The sequence below is a fragment of the Gobio gobio genome (genome assembly GCF_949357685.1).
Source record: "Gobio gobio genome assembly, chromosome: 1".
Taxonomy (NCBI): Eukaryota; Metazoa; Chordata; class Actinopteri; order Cypriniformes; family Gobionidae; genus Gobio; species Gobio gobio.
Window position 1 is genome coordinate 77,041,356 of NC_137097.1, and position 21,882 is coordinate 77,063,237.

Below are 21,882 nucleotides of genomic sequence, written 5' to 3' on the forward strand. Positions count from 1 at the left end.
TAAGTGGTTTAATAATAGCCAATTTAAACGTTTTTGGTACATATCCTCATGACAAAGATGAATTAATGATATTAAGAAGAGGATCTATGACCTCTGGTAGCATCTCTTTTAATAGCCTAGTCGGTACAGGGTCAAGCATACATGTTGTTGATTTTGATGATTTAACGAGTTTAGCCAATTCTTCTTCTCCTATAGCAGTGAATGAGTGTAATTTTTCCTCAGTGACACTACAATGCTCTGTCTGATGTGATACTGTAATCAGTCCCTCCAGAAAAACGCGATTATGCGATCGCGTGATTTAACGCATAATCAGCCAAAGTCCGCATATTCATGCGGGGGCCGCATTTTTTCAAATACGCCGCACTTTCGCCGCATAAATTGCCTATTTCCGCGTGCAATATATGCGGGGCTATCATGATTTCATAATCCCCGCATTTTCGTTGCAAAAAAAGTCATATATATTAGTAGAAAGTTGAAAATTTTTCGTTTACTTCACACAAGAGCCGCCATTTCCGCCTATTGCCATGGGAACGTTTTGAAGTGACGTGATTACCCGACGCGAACGTCATCGAAAAGCTTCAAACCCCGTGGAGAAACCATAGATACCGGTGAAACCATGATGAAGCACAAACTCCCATTGGCCAACAAAAATAACAGCAAAAGAGCAAAGCAGTTTCCCTGTGTGCTGACTGATTTCAAAACACAGCATCATGAAGCTTTGAAGCGTTATGAATCAATGAGTCGATTCAGCGGTTTGAAGCGTTATGAATCAATGAGTTGATTCAGCGGTTTGAAGCGTTATGAATCAATGAGTTGATTCAGCGGTTTGAAGCGTTATGAATCAATGAGTCGATTCAGCGGGTTGGATCGCCAAAGTCACGTATTTCAGCAGTTTGACACGCGATCTGAATCATGAATCGACTCGATGATTCATAGCATCATGATGCTGTGTTTTGAAATCAGTCATCACTATATAAGTCGTTATTTAGTTTTTTTTGCACACAATAACTATTATCGTCGCTTCATAAAGTTATTGTAGAACCACTGTAGTGAGATGGACTTTGTAACGACGTCTTTAGTAGGCTACCTTTTATGGGTCTTGAGAGTGTACATTGTGCCAGTGGAGGCCTTTCTGAGCCATCGGAATTCAACTAAAATATCTTAATTTGTGTCCAACAACATAAAGGGAAGTCATTAATGACAGAATTTTCATTTTTAGGTGAACTAACCCTTTAAGAGATTGCACTTTGTGCATTGGAAGCACTCAAATGTCTGTTTTGTATAGCGACATCTGTAAAACAGGAAGTTATTTATTAATTTTTTCAGAAGTTGTAGCATATTCCTTTTGTAAAGCTACAGAACTTGATTGACTAAATGTTTTGTAAATTTGAGCCATTATTAAGGTCTTCAATAAAACAAGATGAGAACTTAAATATTCCAGCACTTTCTGTGATGTAGTGCTTTTTTTCTCTTTCTCATCAAACCGCAATTTTTGCAAGTTCCCGCAATTTTATCGCATAAAATTGCATAAATATCCCGCATTTTTCATCGCATTTTTTAAGAAAACGTGCCGCATAATCAAGGATTTTTGCCCGCAACAATCACAAAAAAAAGCCGCATTTTTCTGGAAGGACTGTGTAATAGACGGCTGGATGGTTAACATTTTCTTCCTAATATTATCAATCTTACATGTAAAGAAGTTCATAAAGTCATTACTGCTGTGCTGGTTACAAACATCAGAAGTTGAAGCTTTATTTTTTGTAAATTTAGCCACTGTATCGAATAAATACATAGGGTTGTGTTTGTTTTCTTCCAAGAAGAGTCGAGAACTAAGCAGATCTAGCAGTTTTTACGGACTCTAGTTAAGAGTCCAGAATCAGCGGCCATAAACAGATTAACAACTTTTACCATGGCAGTCTATGCAATGGACGAAAACCAAACAGGACAAAACACATGCACACAAAGTATTTCAAGGAAAGGGAATATTTATATTTATTCAGATAGTTATACCTGAAGCAACATAATTACCATAACACAGTGAAAATATTCAGATAATCATTAGAGTAAACTTGACCTTAAACAGACTGTTTAAGGTTAAAAACTGCAAATTCTATATAACAGATAAAAGATAATGTTTACTTTAGAAGAAAATCAAATTTTATATATAACCTTCTAGTCATTGAGAGATCTATCTAGTCATTTCATTAAATAAATGTAATAAACAACTTTACAATTGAACTGCAACTTAAAATGTAATACATTTTGTTTCACTATTCTTTTTAATACAAAAAATTAAATCACTTAATCAGTCGAAGCAGCATGAGCATGTGACTCACTTACCCACAAATCATCACTTTCAAACCATCTCCATTGACTTTGTATTGCGTGAAGCGCCTCCTTGTCATTTCTGACTTATAACAAAAAACAGAACAATGTCTAAAAGCTGATATGTGACAAAGTGTACAGCGAACCAGCTAAAAAAATCAGAACTAAGTTTTGGACTAAGCCGTTGACCCAAAAAAACGAGAAATTCACACAAAAGTGGATATTCACACAAAAGTGGATACAGGCAATTGAGCGTGACACTGAGAACTACGCCCACTAGAGGGGAACGTAATCAGAGACAGGAAATATAATACATAAAACTGACATTTGGATATTTGACTTAACAGTTACAAAATGTTTACTGTACACTTAGAATACTGAGTGTCAGGATCCCAAAATGTACCCATTCTTCTGCTGAAGCTTCAAGTCTTTTTGCCTGTCTCCACTTTTGTCTCCTTAAACGCTGTTTTTTGGGGTCGACAGCTTATAAAAACTTAGTTCTGTGTTTTTTAGCTTGTTTTCTGTACACCCTGTTACATATCAGCTTTTCGACATTGTTCTGTTTTTTGTTATAAGTAAAAAATGACAAGGAGGCGCTTCACGCAATACAAAGTCAATGTAGAGCGTTGGATTGTCCCCCCCCCCCCGGTGTGGGCATGGCCTAAATACACTCTGTCTCATTTCCAAATGAAGTCAAAACCGAAGTAGCAATTGTGTCTCTGAACAACACACAATATTACTTTCTTCAAATGAAACAGTTTTGTTATTTATTAATGTAGGCATACATTCTACTTGAAAAGCAATAAAAACACAGAGTACCAAAGGGATGCCCTGTCCTGCTTTTCTTGAAAGCAATGTTCGCCCCCTTCCGATCTCCCCCCGTGTTGAGAGCCACTGCCCTACATTAAAACACATTTATCCTCATACTTCTTTTTCAGCTCATCAATCTCTTTTTGGTGTTTCTCTTCCAATTCTTTCATTCTTTCTTTCAGATTTTTCTCTTTTTGATTTGAGAGTTCACTTAGTAAACTGTACTCTTTTTTATTCTCAACACACTCTTTTTCATGCCGAAACTTCAGCTCCTGCATCTCTAGATCATGCTTTGACACGAGAGCACAAAAGTCTTTCTTATATTTCTCTCTGAATTCATTGAATTCTTCTGCTTGTTTTCTTGCCTCATCTTCGTACTTTCTTTTAATTTCTTTTAATTTCCGTTCATACTCATCCTCCATCTCTTTTCGTTCTTTCTCCTCCTGTTCTCGTTTGGCTTTATCTTCTCTCTTTCTCCTCTCCTCCTCTTCTTTACGCTCTCGTTCAAATGCATCTTCAAGCTTTTTCAGTTTCTCTCTCTCTTCTTCCCTTCTCTTCTTCTCCTCTTTCACTCTTTTATCCCACTCCTCCTTCCATGTTTTTTCCCATTCTTCTTTTTGATTTTTCATCTCTAGTTTGCTGTTCTCATACTCTTTCTCTATTTTCTCTCTTTCTTTAAGCTCCTTCTCAATCCTCTCATTCTCATTTTCTTCTCTTTTTCTTTTTTCATCTTCAAATTCTTCAATCATTTTCTTTTCTTTCAGCTCCCATTCACTCCTCTCCTCTTTAAGTCTTTTCTGGTATTCTTCCTCATTTTCTCTCTTCAGTCTCTCTTTGTGCAGTTTCTCCATTTCACTCCTCTCTTTCTCATACTTCTCTCTATATTCCTGGTCTCTCTTTTGTTGCTCACTCTCTAACTTTTTCCGTTTTGCTTCTATTTCTTGCCGAGCTCTTTCCCATTGCTCCTGTTTCTTCTTCTCCTCAAATCTTCTTTGCTCTTCAGCTTCTTGTCTTTCTTTCTTCTCCTTCTCTTCTTGTTCATCTCTTCTCTTAAGTTCATTTTGCAAGAACTCTTCCTTGATTCTGAGTTCTTCCTCTCTTGTCTTCCTCTCTCTCTCCATTAGTTCTCTCTGTTTGTCCATTTTCCTCTCTATTTCAGCAATCTCCTGTGTGTACTTTTCATGCAAACGTTTTCTCTCTCTCTCCATTTCCTTCTCTTTGTCTTTTAATATTCTTTCTGTTTCCTGTTTTATGGCAGCTTCTGCTTCTTTGAACATATCATTGGTGTAACATCCTCCTCCATTCTTTTCAACCATTCTGTTGATTTTTTCCAGTAAGTCAATGACTTGTTCAGAATCACCTTGTTTTGTATTGTCAATCACATGATATCTTTCTCCGCAATCTCTGATTAACATCTTCATATCGGAATCAGCTTCTTCCAGGTAACTCTCAAATGTCAGATCTTTTAGCATATCACCATAGGTGAATATTATAATGCTGAACATCCCAGCATTTTTTCCAAAGGTTTCCTTGATCAAATTTAGAGTTTTTGTTTCTTCCTCTGTGTATCTTCCGATTCGAATCACCAGCAGGAACACATGAGGTCCTGGAGAGAGGAGGCTGATGCACTTCAGAATCTCTTCCTTCACTACTTCATTTGAGACATGTTTGTCTAACAGGCCTGGGGTATCAACAACAGTTACTGGAGATCCATTAACAAACCCCTCTTCCTTCTGACACGAGGATGTCACTGATTTCAGACTGCAACCTGATTTAAAGACTTCTTTTTTGAGAATAGTGTTTCCTGTAGCACTTTTCCCACTTCCAGTTTTCCCAACAAGTACAATCCTTACACAGTTTGTACTCCTTTTCTGACGCTCCTTTTCAGCTGCAGAAGAGAGAGAACTTAAACTTAACTTGGAAATCACTCATTCCTGATGCTCTATTCACGTTCGGTGTGAACGCAGCATCAGGTTATCACACAATTCTTCTGGCAGGATCATTTTACTAAGCAAAATATCTCACTTTGCAGGACTGTGAATATTAAGAGTGCGTGAAGTAACATATTTTGTACAGCACATAACAGGCACACTAGTGGTATCAACATGAATACCTATTGGCACAATATGCATCACATGACTAAACATGCGTCATTGTTTTCAAATTCCTCTATTTTCACAGTCCACACTACAACGTGAAGACGGCGTTTTCCACTATGGAGAGCGTTTTCAAAAAGCTACGTTTTTGTTGGCTTAAACTGCCGTCTCAGTGTGGACGGAAGGCCAAAACGGAGAGAAAAATATAAATGTAATTCAAGCATGACAACTCTCTGGAAGATTTTTAGCATGGTAATGTATATGACAATGTTAATGTATTTGGTCTTGGCGGAATAGATCTGCTACACTGCTGCTGATTATTATTAGATTATTAGGGATTGAGACAAACTCTGAAAGCACTGCAAACTATAGAGAATGGTAACCTGCCATACAAATGTTGTGCAGCAAGCTCATTGGCTGCAGATGGAACATGGACCAATCGGTTGTGATGAAGAGTTAACATTGTAATTATCATCAGCTTACATTAAGGACCCATCTAGAGCAGGGGTGTCCAAACCTGCTCCTGGAGGGCCACTGTCCTGCAGAGTTTAGCTCCAACCCCAATTAAACACACCTGTACCATCAAGGTCTTATTAGGCATACTAGAAACTTCCAGACAGGTGTTGAGGCAAGTTGAGCTAAACTCTGCAGGACTGAGTTTGGACACCCCTGACCCATGACAGAACTAGGCATTTACATAAAATGTGTCATAAAATGTTTAACATTTTCTAACTTTCTATAACTAACCCTTAAAAAAGTACATAAACATAGTTAACATTCATTTAAATATAACATTTTGAAAATATGTAGGTTATAGAAAAATATATAGAGAAAATCAAGTCTTTATAAATCAGTCTGTGAACCAGACATGAAAAAACTTACAGCACCACAAAACAACATGATCTAATTGATGGTAAGCTAAATAGAAAATATACATTGTTTAGATATTTACATATTAAAGTTTGTCTTACCTGTTTGTTTGATCATTTTTAACTCAATGATTTCTTCCTCCAGTTGAATCCTCTTCTCCATCTGTGCTTCATGATATGTAGCAGATGAGTAGCGAGTATTCCTGCTAGTAATCACATTGAGCAGTTCTGAGAGCTGCTCATGTTCAAGTCTTTGCTCAGTGTGTGCACTAAGTGTGTAGTATTTGTTCCCGCATCTTTGAACAATTTGTTGAATATCTCTGTTTCCATGTATAAAATCAGTTATGACTTTGTCCTTTCTGTTACCCTCCCATATGAACAAGATCATTAGATGATCCCAGAACTTCCCATCAGCTGTGTCAAATATGCCACTGACTACATCAATTTCTCCTTTATCATCATCGGTGAGAGGACTGACAGGAAGGACCAGGAGAAATGTGTCTATGTTAAATGAACAGAGAGACAGAGCACAGTGTGCCTCACGCAGCACATCCTTCTGAGACAGAGATGTATTGTACAGCTCCGGCATTTCAACCAGGGTGACCTGATATTCAGATGAAGGTGTGAAGCATACACCCTGTCTCTTCACACATTCACGGATGGTTTCAGATGTATTCACTCCTGTCAGTATTGTATTTGCTGTTAAAGTCTTTTCAGCGCTGCTCCTTCCAAACATCACCAGATTGAGATTTTGAAAAATTTTGCTTTGCACTGAAACAAACAAGTAAAACTTGTGTTGCTATAGTTGAAAAACAATAAGTATTTTATCAATTCAGATTTCTTTAGTTTCAACCCCCTATTTCTTTCCTACTTTTTAAGTTTTTTTCCCACTGTAAATCAGGGGTCTCCAATCTCGATCCTGGAGGGCCACTGTCCTGCAGAGTTTAGCTCCAACCCCAATGAAACACACCTGAACCCGCTAATCAGAGCTAGTCAGGGTCTTACTAGGGCCTTGTGAGACACTGATTAGCTGGTTCAGGTGTGTTTAAATGGGGTTGGAGCTAAACTCTGCAGGACATTGGCCCTCCAGGACTGAGATTGGAGACTCCTGCTGTAAATTATACAGTGACTTGTTCTTTTTCACTTTCAAAAAAAAAAAAAAAAATGTAATGGTTTTTTTTTTGTAAAATTACACTAAATGTCAGGTTGGATTTATTACAGGTAATCACTGTAGAACGGAAATAAATTGACGTTTTACCGTAGCATTTTTACAGCCTTTAACCGTTAAAATCACAGTCATTTTTTACATAGTTGTTTTATGATATTGTTTTATTGTTTATTGGGCTTACTTTGTTTTTGTTACAAATTGCAGTATTTGTAGAACAAACATTTCTAGCATTATATTTTGTAAGATAAATCATAATCCGAATTAAACACTTTTCATCTCATTTATTAACTGAATAAATCCTGTGTAGCAGAAACACAGCAAAACTCCAGTGTTAAATGAACATTCCTCAGAGTAAAGATAATGAGATAATTAAGTGATGATTGACCATTGGTGAAGACACCTGATGATAACAAGCAGAATCACTGAAGGACAGAGTCATACAGTTACCATTATGGTGATCAGTGTTTGATTTAGTTGGGCTCTTGACTTTATAACATTAGTTTTTGTCGGTCTACTGTAACTGATTAATAGCACCCAGACAAGTCCAGAGAAATGTGATCAGGTGTTGTTGGTAGTGTTTGGGCATAATCATCATGAGCTGAATCACTGATGTCATTTAGAGCCTAATCTTTGAGTTAGGTTTACTTTATAGGTTACAGGAGCTCTGTGATTCTACAGCATCAGATCTGGTGTTTTCAGTATAATCAGAGGGAGATTTATAAGATATTCTGTTCAAAAGAGGTTTGAACCTCTCTGTTATTTAGACACACAGAGACATCAATAATTAGTGTATGAATCTCAACAATGGTGGCCATCAAAAAGCTTTTTGCCATGCAGTCTGGGTAAACCAATCAAAACTTGCCCATAGCTCCCAGCATGCATAGCGGCATGAATAAATAATAAGATTAATTGTTTTAGTAATTGCTTTTATTCTTACAATTGTCTTTTATTTTGGCTGTTTTATGTGACTTTTTAGTAGCTTGTTTTGTGATGTTCAGAGTTAATCTGTGTATCTGATGTGCTGTTTGTCACCATTGTTGAGATTCATACACTGATTCTTGATGTGTGTGTGTGTGTGTGTGTAATGTAGTTGCAAACTTGTTTTTTCAGAATCTCATGCTGTAACATCACAAAGCTGTTGTAATCAATGTAAAATCAACACATCACCCATATAATTAGAGATTAGTCTCAGAATGATATTTATGCATTTGGCAGACATTTTATCAAAAGCGACTTACATCTACAGGAAAGCTCAAACAGTTATTTTAGTTTATCAGGTCACTAAATGATGATTATGTTAATAATGTTAATAAAAACTTAATCAACTCCTGAACAGACTCTGTGCTTTCTTTACAAAGAAATGTGTTTTCTAAACACACAGTTAAAGCAGCCAGAAAAAAAAACTAATGTTAAAGTCAAGGGTCAAGAGCCCAACTAAAGCAAACACTGATCATCATAATGGTGACTAGTTCCTTCAATGATTCTGCTCATTATCATCAGGTGTCTTCACTAATGCTCACTCATTAATTAATTAATCTTTTATTTATCTCATTAACTTTGTAAACACTCTTGAGCGTGGAGTCAAATAAACTCAGTATGTAGTATGTAGGACAGTATGGAAAACGCAAATAAAAAACAAAAGAAGTGATTTCTAAATTTACTTTGACTTGTATTTCATTGCAGACAATATGAACACAAAATATTTCATGTTTTTTTTGGTCAACTTCATGTCATTTGTAAATATGCATCCTTTCCTGTCATTCAGACCTGCAACACATTTAAAAAAAGGTTGGGACAGGAGCAATTTAGGGCTAGTAATGAGGTAAAATGGTTAAATAATGATGTGATTTGAAACAGGTGATGTCAACAGGTGATTGTAATTATGATTTGGTACAAAAGCAGCATCCAAGAAAGGTCTAATCCTTTAGGAGCAAAGATGGGCCGAGGATCGCCAGTTTGCCAACAAATACGTGAGAAAATTATTGAAATGTTTAAAAACAATGTTCCTCAAAGAAAGATAGGAAGAGATTTGGATATTTCACATTCAACAGTGCATAACATAATTAAAAGATTCAAGGAATCTGGAGGAATTTCAGTGCGTAAAGGACAAGGGCGCAAGCCTAAGCTGAACAACCGTGATCTCCGATCCCTCAGGCGGCACTGCATCAAGAATCGTCATTCATCTGTAAGCGATATCACCACATGGGCTCAGGACTACTTTGGCAAACCTTTGTCAAGCACTACAATACGTGGTTACATCCACAAATGCCAGTTAAAACTGTACTGTGCCAAAAGGAAGCCCTATGTTAACAGTGTCCAGAAGCGCCGTTGACTTCTCTGGGCTTGGAGGCATCTGGGATGGACCATCACATAGTGGAAACGTGTACTGTGGTCAGATGAATCAGTATTTCAGGTATTTTTTGGGAGGAAAGGACGCCGTGTGCTCCGGACCAAAGAAGAAAAGGATCATCCAGACTGTTACCAGCCACAAGTCCAAAAGCCAGGGTCTGTCATGGTATGGGGTTGTGTCAGTGCCCTTGGCAAGGGTAACTTGCACTTCTGTGAAGGCACCATTAATGCTGAAAAGTACATAGAGATTTTGGAGCATAGTATTCTGCCTTCAAGAAGACATCTTTTCCAGGGACGTCCATGCATATTTTAACAAGACAATGCAAAACCACATTCTGCACACATTACAAAGTCCTGGCTGCGGAGGAAGAGGGTTCGGGTACTTGACTGGCCTGCCTGCAGTCCCGACCTGTCTCCAATAGAGAATGTGTGGCTTCAAAATGCAACAACGAAGACCCCGTACTGTTGCCCACCTTAAGACTTGTTTGCAGGAAGAATGGGACAAAATTACACCTGAAACACTTCATCACTTGGGGCCCTATCTTGCACCCAGCGCAATTGACTTTGTACACCGACGCATGTGTCATTCCTATTTTGCACCCGCGCAAAGCGCGCTTTTCCCTCCACAGAAGCACGTCGCTAAACTAGTGAATGAACTTGCGCTACCTGGGCGGTTCAGCGCAAAAAAGGAGGCGTGTTCCGGCGCAAACAATCCCTGGTGCTATTTTGCTGTTCCATTAAACAATTGCGCCACTGACCAGAAAAAACCTAGTCTAAAGTCAGTGGCGCGTTGCGCGTTGTTCATTATGCTATTTTAAGGGCGCATGCTTGACCATAATGTATAGCGTGCACAACGCGCATACACTTTGCTCATGTAATCTACACAGATGCAACAGTTATTTTTGCAAATCATAAATTGTTACACTAAAAAATATTAACACATGAGATGACGGAAATCATTGTGGTGTGCCACGAAGATGTGAAAAAATAGGCATAAATCTAGCTTACAAATTATTCAGGCTAATTGTAGTCTAATAATTAAGGAGACCTGTTTGCCCAATAGTGGCAACTTCTGGCAAGACATATATGTATATAAGGACATCTAACAAATTGGTTTGTCCGTCAAGAACCAGGAAAAAAAATCGGTGAGGGTGGACGCAGCGATGTCCTCTGCTGGCGTCAGGTCCTGAGTAGAGGCAGATCCACCTCCCGTTACACGGCGTGCCCGATTGATGCTGGCAAGCTTGGACTTTCCCCGTCTTCTGATGTCATTGTAGCGCTTGCGGCACTGGTGCGACGTCCTGGGGATGCCAGCTGATGAAACAATTGTGGCTATTTCCTCCCACGCCTGTTTAACCGACGCTATTTTGGGTGGGTTTCTCCCATCCCCATACAACACAACTTCTCTGTCTTTCACTGCTCTTACAAGCACATCAGTCTCCTCGGCTGTGAACCGCTCCTGGCGTGCGCCTGGTAAATACGCCATAATAATAGCAATCCATAATGGAACTTGCGCACCTGCTTTTACAGGGAATGTTGGATGACGCTCGGATTGGTTTATTCACGTTACGCCCAAACCACACCTATGAATAATGAAGCTACTTCAGACCAACCCATTTTAGATTTGCGCCGGGCGCAAGAGCCATTTATCCCGCCGGGAAAATAGCAACAGCGCCGAGACCCGCCCACAAAGTTACTTGCGCTTCGCGCTTTGACACATGCGTTTCAGATCGTTAAAATAGGGCCCTAGGTGTCTTCAGTCCCTAAACGTCTTTTAAGTGTTGTGAAAAGGAATGGCAACATTACAAAGTGGTAAATGCTTTACTGTCCCAACTTTTTTTTAAATGTGTTGCAGGTCTGAATGACAAGAAAGGATGCATATTTACAAATGACATGAAGTTGACCAGACAAAACATGAAATATTTTGTGTTCATATTGTCTGCAATGAAATACAAGTCAAAGTAAATTTAGAAATCACTTCTTTTTTTTTTATTTGCGTTTTCCATACTGTCCCAACTTTTTCTGATTTGGGGTTGTAATTTAACACTGGGGGTTTTGCTGTGAAGACAAAACAATTGTTTAATACAAAGTCCTCTAGTATAGTATGAATATTGTGTTGAGATTCAAGGATTGGTAGCATGACAGTGATTACTTACTGCGTTCTTCAGTTGCGCTCTGATGTGCGGGTTTCCTCAATGTCAATGACTCAATTACTTTTTGTTTGAGCTTATCTGGAGGAGAATGTTTATGATATCAAAATCAAGAATTTGAGCTTTGTTTATATTGCCTTTATGTGTACAGTGAGGAAAATAAGTATTTGAACACCCTGCTATCCTTGCAAGTTCTCCCACTTGGAAATCATGGAGGGGTCTGAAATTGTCATCGTAGGTGCATGTCCACTGTGAGAGACATAATCTAAAAAAAATAATCCAGAAATCACAATATATGATTTTTTATACTATTTATTTGTATGATACAGCTGCAAATAAGTATTTGAACACCTGTCTATCAGCTAGAATTCTGACCCTCAAAGACCTGTTAGTCTGCCTTTAAAATGTCCACCTCCACTCCATTTATTATCCTAAATTAGATGCACCTGTTTGAGGACGTTAGCTGCATAAAGACACCTGTCCACCCCATACAATCAGTAAGAATCCAACTACTAACATGGCCAATACCAAAGAGCTGTCCAAAGACCTAGAGACAAAATTGTACACCTCCACAAGGCTGGAAAGGGCTACGGGGAAATTGCCAAGCAGCTTGGTGAAAAAAGGTCCACTGTTGGAGCAATCATTAGTAAATGGAAGAAGCTAAACATGACTGTCAATCTCCCTCGGACTGGGGCTCCATGCAAGATCTCACCTCATGGGGTCTCAATGATCCTAAGAAAGGGGAGAAATCAGCCCAGAAGTACACGGGAGGAGCTGGTCAATGACCTGAAAAGAGCTGGGACCACCGTTTCCAAGGTTACTGTTGGTAATACACTAAGACGTCATGGTTTGAAATCATGCATGGCACGGAAGGTTCCTCTTCTTAAACCAGCACATGTCAAGGCCCGTCTTAAGTTTGCCAATGACCATTTGGATGATCCAGAGGAGTCATGGGAGAAAGTCATGTGGTCAGATGAGACCAAAATAGAACGTTTTGGTCATAATTCCACTAAACGTGTTTGGAGGAAGAAGAATGATGAGTACCATCCCAAGAACACCATCAATACTGTGCATCATGCTTTTGGGGTGTTTTTCTGCACATGGGACAGGGCGACTGCACTGTATTAAGGAGAGAATGACCGGGGCCATGTATTGCGAGATTTTGGGGAACAACCTCCTTCCCTCAGTTAGAGCATTGAAGATGGGTTGAGGCTGGGTCTTCCAACATGACAATGACCCGAAGCACACAGCCAGGATAACCAAGGAGTGGCTCTGTAAGAAGCATGTCAAGGTTCTGGCATGACCTAGCCAGTCTCCAGACCTAAACCCAATAGAGAATCTTTGGAGGAGCTCAAACTCCGTGTTTCTCAGCGACAGGCCAGAAACCTGACTGATCTAGAGAAGATCTGTGTAGAGGAGTGGGCCAAAATCCCTCCTGCAGTGTGTGCAAACCTGGTGAAGAACTACAGGAAACGTTTAACCTCTGTAATTGCAAACAAAGGCTACTGTACCAAATATTAACATTGATTTTCTCAGGTGTTCAAATACGTATTTGCAGCTGTATCATACAAATCATACATTGTGATTTCTGGATTTTTGTTTTAGATTATGTCTCTCACAGTGGACATGCACCTACGATGACAATTTCAGACCCTCCATGATTTCCAAGTGGGAGAACTTTTAAAATAGCAGGGTGTTCAAATACTTATTTTCCTCACTGTAAATTTAACATGAAGCTTTATTTAATACCCTGCCACAACACCTACCGGTCACATTTAAGGAACTTGACATATGACTTTTTCCTCTTTTTTCCACTGTTTCCATCTTTTTACTCTCATGTGGCTGTTCAAATGATATTGATGGCATATCTGGTTGTGGCTCGTAAATTTCCGGGGTGAAATGCCTTCCCTCATTCTTTATATTCAAGGACTTGATTTTCTCAAATAACTCGAAACGAGAACACCCATGTTTAAATGTGTAGTACTTCCATCCTTTGAGTAAGCTCTGAACAGCTTCATCCTCCTTAGCACTGTATTTCATCTGACTCATCAACACTACTATGGTATGTTTCATAGTATCATCTGACAAGTTTTTCATAAACTTCATGATATCTCTGTTCTTCTCAGTGTGATCTGGATGCAGAATCGGCAGAAGCACATTTGGACCTGGAGCGGACATTTCCTCACAACTTTTCAGTGCCTGAGAAATTTGGGCTTCAGGAAGCTGTCTGTCAAAGAGATTTGGTGTGATGATGACTGATATGCGTTGAGTCTCAAAGCATCCTCTGGCTCTCTCAGGACACTGCTGAAGGCAAGCTGTCACTTCGCTGTCAAATGCTGTTCTTTCCAACAGAAAATTTCCAATTGAGTTTTTTTCTGCCCAGTTCTCTCCCAAAATCCAAATTCTTAGTTCAGACACTAGAATGAAAGAAATCAAGCATAGTGTTAGTTCTGGCAGGTCATGTCAGTCAAGCTCGGATCAGCTGATCCATGCCTATCGCAGCATCCATATGGTGCATTTAGTATTATTCATCTGCTTTATTGCTTTGCTCAGGAGTTAATTCCCCTCCTCCATCCAGGCTTTCTGATATTCTTCCTCGATTCAGACTCATTTACAGTATCTTGAATTATGTTGTTACATTAAATTATTGTCATTAAGAACATTGATGATACCCGCAATACATTTATATCGGTTCTGTTCTGTTAATGCTGCGCTCACAGCTTTTATCCATGCTAAGTTGCATGAATGGGAAGACCAAAACCAAACCATCCAAACTGACAGAAGTATTGATATGTTAATATCAGTGTTCAGGGTTGCCGAAAGAAGTTATTTTTAACCCTTAAATGCACGACTGTTTTGCCAAACATTCATACATATTCGGGTCCTTAGCGACCCGGATCTATATCTAACATGGATAGACCTTTACCTGTCGCGATAATATATAAAATTCCTGAGAAAACATTGAACATTTTCATAATAATATCTGATATTTCATAGGAATATTGATATGCAATTTCTTTCCCTATTCACTTGTTATGTCTCCAGAATGCCTGATAAACATGATTTAAGTCCTGGTGAAATCCTTTATTACAGTCCTTTATGAAATCAATAGATTACAGTCCTTTATGAAGTTCAATTTTGATTAGAAACCCCATAACATTTCCCTGAGATGTTAATTTATAACAAACAATTTGGAAATGAATCAGATTTAAATTATAATTACAAAATATTATCATATCTCCATAAGAGTGCTAAACATTAACAAGAAGAAGTTGTTTTCCTGGTGAAACCTCCAAATATTTGGTATCTCTGCAAAGCCCCGAATGTGCTCTTTATAGGACATCCAGACTGTGACATGTGACATGTATGATGTCAGAGAAATTCACTAAAATATAATGTCCACTACAGTGGACAAAAGTCTATTCGTGGGTCCCAGGAGGTTATAACATCACCATTGTCCTTGTCAGAGCTCATTTCCCAGCACATTCAGCATGGCTCATATTCACCATCTCACGCATATTCTCAAAACTCATTTTCAACATCTTAAAAATGTTGATCATTGACAGCTTCCTTCACCATCATCAAGTGATAGTGACACTAATATCTGAACCTGTTCAGTACTTGCTCTGCAGTAAATCTGAGCCATTTCAAGTTTTGCAGATTATAATGATTATTGTTTAGTTTTCTGCCTGCGGTGACTATGAGTGAAACGTCACTTCATCATTGTGTATCAGACATTGCCACCTTGTGGAATAAAGCTGAATTGCACTTATTTCATTATAGATTCATGAATTATTGTGCAGAAAAAAATCTACGTACACTCTTACACACCTCGGGTCGTTTGCGACCCTATACAATTTTGACAAAAAAATAGTGGAAAAACAGGCATTCAATTATAATTGTATTATTTTGTCTTTTTATATTGTTTATAATGGATTGATTGAGGAATACTAAGAAGGTTGATGTCTAACTTTAAAAAATGAATGAGGAGGAGGGTAGTGAATGACATCTCGGGTCACTAAAGACCTGAGGTATGCATTTAAAGGTTAAAAGTAATGCATTACAATATTGTGTTACTCCCTAAAAAAGTAACTAATTGCATTACTTAGTTCCTTTTTATGGAAAGCAATGCGGTACGTTACTTTTGCGTTACTTTTCCTCACTTGGGCTGGGCTTGTTTGTTTTTTAATAACAGCAAAAAAAAGATTTATTTTTGGCAAATGTAAAGGCCCTTTCACACCAAAAGTGAAACGAATAAGCCTGATGCTGTGTTCACACGATGCTGCGTTCACACCGAACGCGAATAGAGCGTGATTTCCATGTTGTCAAAGACGTGCTGACGCGTGTCTGGAGGTCCTGATAGACACGTTAAGCTTGGTGCGATGGACACAATTTTGCGCAAAAGAAGTGTGTTGTGAATTCTCTTCCTTTAAGTTTAAAGTTGCCTGTGTGTGTGAAGTTTTAAGTTATGACTTGCGTAAGTAACGTAGTGCAGCGTTTCCAGCACGTACAGTCTTAGCGTATCTGCCTATTCACTTACTCCAGCGGAGGAATTCAGATCGCGCGCTCTCACTCAGCTGTGTTTATGTGCAAGAGAAAGTTCATGATTAAGTAAGTTTATTGACATGTATATTGTTAATAACCTAGATGGTTACACTGTATAACAACGGCGCTAGGATAGACCAGGTTTATGACGATGTTGAGGTTTAGCGATCTTTCTGAGTGTAATATGATCCTGTTTAATGAGCGGATTCCCGCTAGCATTACGGCTCGTATTACTTATGTTTACAAATTTATTCTCTGCAACATTTCCAGTGTTATAATATCCTTCACTGGCTGTCATGATTACTGTCTGTATGAATGATCCAGTTCATTTTATATATAATCTATATTTGGTTGGTTCTGTCAATTTCATTGCACTATACAGTTGTTATTATTGCGGATTCATGCTAATATATATTTCTTGATTATAATTATACATCAGTGCATTATGTGGGGTTAGTATTGAGGCTGCAATTTATCATACCTGTTATTGTATTGAACAGTATGCTATGGGGCGCCGTTTGTAAAGCGACTCACGCTGAAAATAACAGCAACATTTTGACACATTTAGCTTCAAACAATGTTTAAAAAACTGGTATGAATTTTTGGCGGTCACTTTTTTAGCACATTTACAACAATATTTATCAACTTAGAGATATTTTAAATAGTTAAATCTAAATGTTAAATCTAAATCTAAATGTTAAATCTAAATCTAAATGTTAAATCGAAATCTAAATGTTGAATCTAAATCTAAATGCTAAATCTAAATGTTAAATCTAAACGTTAAATCTAAATGTTGAATCTAAATCTAAATGCTAAATCTAAATGTTAAATCTAAACGTTAAATCTAAATGTTACATCTAAATCTAAATGTAAAATCTAAATGTTAAATCTAAATGTTAAATCTAAATACAAAATCTAAATCTAAATCTAAATGTTAAATCTAAATGTTAAATCTAAATATAAATGTTGAATCTAAATGTTTCGGGTGAAACTAAATATTTAACTAATATGCAAATTCAGAATGCAGATAACCGGTTTTAACATTTAGATTTAACGTTTAGATTTAACATTTAGATTTAGATTTAACATTTAGATTTAGATTTAACATTTAGATTTAACATTTAGATTTAGATTTAGCATTTAGATTTAGATTTAACATTTAGATTTAACATTTAGATTTAGATTTAACATTTAGATATAACATTTAGATTTAACATTTAGATATAACATTTAGATTTAATATTTAGATTTAACATTTAGATTTAACAATTAACATTTAGATTTAACATTTAACATTTAGATTTAACTATTTAAAATATCTCTAAGTTGACAAATATTGTTGTAAATGTGCTAAAAAAGTGACCGCCAAAAATTCATACCAGTTTTTTAAACATTGTTTGAAGCTAAATGTGTCAAAATGTTGCTGTTATTTTCAGCGTGAGCCGCTTTACAAACGGCGCCCCATACTATGCAGATAGTCTGTATTTATTTATTTGTTTTATTTGATTTATTTCAGAAACTACCTCAACTACACTAATGTGTATATGGTCACATCTTGTACAATAAACAGCCAAATTCAATCTGATGACTCCGACTCCCTGACCAGAGTTCTGTAGCGGTCAATAACATATTCACCAGCATTCAGTGGGGCAATCCCCAACAAAGTGAATTGAGTGTCTTGCGCGTTACGCGCAAGTGATTTTATTTGGTGCTTTATGTGCATTCATGCGTTTGAAGCGAATTTGCGTCTGACGTCCGAGTTGTAAAATCTGAACTTTGGCATCTGTTCGCGCCTGTCTGCTCGATACTCGCACCGATGTGGGACACAGGTCATCAAACTGGGCGTGGGACAGGTGGAAGTAACGCTGAAAGTGGCCATCATCAGGCGTAGCTCCTGGAGCAACTGGTGAAACTCGCCAAACTGGGTTCGCCTCCGGAGGTTCTGGACCCAAGTACGACGACACTGACCCCTACGCCACTGTCCAGGGCCGGGTTTCCCAATAACGATGTATCTTAGCTCTAAAGAGCGTGTTATACGAGCGAAGTTACGATCACTCGCAGCAATTCCACGTGCGTTTCCCAAAAATGTACTTAACATGAACGCGCGAGAACGCGCTCTAAGTGCTACTTAAGAGTCGCTGTCCATTTGCGAAGTGCTGAAATATAACCTTTTATGGAATCGTTTCCTCGGAACGTTTCACCTAATAATTGTCATCTGATGCGGATTAACAATCAAAACACGTCTAGGCTATATAAAGCAACTACAGGCTGAGGCACTGACAAAAGGCTGAACAAAAAAAACAAAACAAGAAAAGATACATTTCAAAAAGACGAAATAAATATCCTCATTTAATTCAGATGTGTATTTATAATTTTTTAGTTTTTTACCTGCCCTCATAATTTTTTTTTTTATAAAATCCAGTGATCATAAAGTCCGTTTCCACAAAAATATTAAGCAGCAGAACAGTTTTTTTTAATTTTTTTTATCAACATTGATAATAATGAGAATATTAAAATAAAAAAATAAATAAAAAAAGTGTACAATAAAGTACAATCAAAACCTTATAGTATTATCACAATGCACTTGAATAAAGTTAAAGGTGTAATCTGCCGGTTGTCCTGTAGGTGACCTCATAACTCTGTCCTCTTACGATACACTTAGAGCTTTACGATTACTCCAGAGCACTCGTAGATCTACGATCATTTTCAAGTGCTACTTAAGTTACGATGCTTTTGGGAAACAGACCTTAATATTACGATCACTCGTACGATCGTTTTTACGATCAACTTAGGCTTACGATGCTTTTGGGAAACGCAGCCCAGAGCAAATACAGAGCGGCGACTCTCTTGATGAATGCTCCATCAACATCAGCCATCTTGCAAACAGACAACAGCCTAGCACTTGCCCCTTTCGCCTCGAACGCGCGTCTATTTCGCTTCAATCGCTCGATTTTCAATATGGATTCAAAATGCTCAAGCGTCCAACTAGACGTGAATTTGACGCTCAATTCACATTCGGTGGGAATGTAGCATTAGTCAATACATGAGAAAACAAAGTAACTTGCATTACTTATTTAGTAACTCAGATATTTTGTTGTAAATGTAAAAGTACGTGTTAGGCTACTTGAAAAAGTAATCTGATTACGTAATTTAGTTACTTGTAATGCGTTACCCCCAACACTGATCATGACAGAGTGTCAAAACAACAGACATAATGGTAAGAAAGTTTTATAAGAAGGCATTTTATGGACTTTGTCTTTGCACTTACGGTTTGGAGGATCACCAATGCTGTTTCTTCTCCGCCCTGGTCCGCTCTTCTTGCTGTACGATGCATCTGTTGATTAATTGCAAGATAAGTTTCAAAAACTGCTTACATTGGTGCTGAAAAAATATCAACCTTTTGAACCTTCCCAGAATTGCACATTTTGGATGTCAGATGAATGAACTCATCAGCTGATTGGTACTCCATGACCTGATTTGTCCAATAAGCGAAACACCCAATATGTGCAGCACTGGTGAGGCTCCAGGACTGAGTATAAAGACCCTGTTGAAATAAGTTTATTTGATAACTTGCTGAAGTTTTTTTTTATTAATATTGTAGCACACGATATGAAGGTTTCCACATGATATGGGCCAGATTTACTAACAGCTTGCGCCAGTGCAAACCCTCTTTTGTTCTACTGTCAGGATTTACTAAAGACACGCAGTGATACATGAGTGCTAGGGTTATTTTTGCGGCTGATCTTATTGTAGGAGTTTCCCTTTCAGATGCAAAACTCAGGGATTTACTAAGGTTTGCTCGTCAATTTACTGGTATTTGCGCCATTATTTAACGCCCAAAAAAGCAAGTCTTAAACCAGACGCTAACTTGGAAATGATCCAGAAAGTTTGCATCTGTGTTCTTTAATTAGCGCGTCGTCAGTGGATCACATGCTGAACTTTCCACTCCCATCAGCACTTTTATGGGATTGCGCTCTCGTGCTAGTAAATCTGGTCCTATAGGCTATGATTTTTTTTATTTTATTTTTACACATTGCCATTTCTAATTCCAAAATAAAAACAACATTGGAAGATAACTTAACCATAGCAAACGTCAAATTTTGCTCTGAGATTAACTGGCAAACTTAGTTCAGGAGAGTCATGTCCTCACTGAACATAAAATACTGTTCCATGCAGATCCACATATTTCCAGACAGAAGAAGTGTGCATGTTCTTACCTGCTCATCAATTTGTCACGTTGAGTGTTTAGTTCGGCTATATATGTATTATTGTGCATGAGTCCATATCACTGTACAATAAGGTTAATTAGTAACATTAGAAAACTACATTAGTTAACATGAACTAATAATGAACTGCACTTATAACGCATTTATTTATATTTGTGTTAATTTCAACATTTACTAAAGCATCATTAAAATCTCGTTAACATTAATGCACTAACATGAACAAACCATGAACAGCTGGATTTTAATGAACTAACGTTAACTAATGCTGAACAGAGGTGTTGCTCATGTTAACTAATTTAAATGTTTAGAAATCAACTAAATCTGAAAATAAAATAAAAACTGGTGACATTTAGGGATTTGCTTTTTTCTTTTTAAGCCGAAAAAATAAACCTAAATCTAATAAAATTATTTGAAAGCTGCTATGGTCATAAATAATATGCCTCGATTTGTAAAATTTGGGGACCACAACGCAGGAGCACAATGCGAAGGAAGTGGAACTGTTTGGAATACCAAATGTGAGCCTTGTCTACATGTAACACACATGCAATAAAGTTACAATGTAGTAAAATTGTCTTAAATGCTTATTTAAAACATGTTGGATCATACTCACAATGTTGAGCCGCCATTTCATAGCTCCAGGTTTGCCTATAAAAGTTAAAAGTTATTTCGGTCCTGACACCGCCTTTTTTTAAAGATGCAGTAACCGAACAAGCAGGGGAGTTTAATATGTGCATATATAATAATGCCATAGAACAATATTAAGATTATAACATTACCATAACCGTTAAGCCACGGGAGAACGCGGCCGGTGTAAACCTGCTCAGAACACACACACACACACACACACACACACACACACACACACACACACACACACACACACACACACACACACACACACACACACACACACACACACACACACACACACACACACACACACACACACACACACACACACTCACACACACACGATCTCGGGCTGTTGTGTGTGTGAGGGGTTTTCTGCTGCCAGTGTTACAGCGCCACCTGGTGACGGACACACTAGCAGCTGAATAATGTAATAACTACTACATTGTTTTTATAATAAAATGTTCATAATGCAATGTTTTTTCCCCCCAAAATGTAATTAAATCTTGAGCTCATATTGTAATAACAATTTTTACATTATGAGTAAAATTATTATATTGTAAACTCACCAAAAACATGTCATATTTCATTATTGTAATAGCTTTTAAAACAGAAGTTATTAGTATTCTGTTACAGTATATTTTTATTAATCTAAATTAGTCTACCTGTGAAATGCAACATTGAAATATTCATGCAATTATTATTATTAATATT

The 21,882-nt window shown here is 37.7% G+C and overlaps 1 protein-coding gene across 1 annotated transcript; it reads right to left on the reverse strand.

Annotated features, from left to right (window-relative positions):
* Window positions 1-1,976: 1,976 nt before the first annotated feature.
* LOC307124679 (GTPase IMAP family member 8-like) lies at window positions 1,977-21,467 on the reverse strand. The gene is made up of 7 exons (XM_079814069.1): window positions 21,315-21,467; window positions 21,149-21,183; window positions 19,581-19,646; window positions 13,534-14,184; window positions 11,774-11,848; window positions 6,203-6,871; window positions 1,977-5,023 (listed from the first exon to the last, which is right to left on the reverse strand). The coding sequence occupies exons 2-7, from the start codon at window positions 21,162-21,164 to the stop codon at window positions 3,225-3,227; spliced, it is 3,276 nt and encodes a 1,091-aa protein (XP_079670195.1). The 5' UTR covers window positions 21,165-21,183; window positions 21,315-21,467; the 3' UTR covers window positions 1,977-3,224.
* Between the last annotated feature and the right edge of the window lie 415 nt (window positions 21,468-21,882).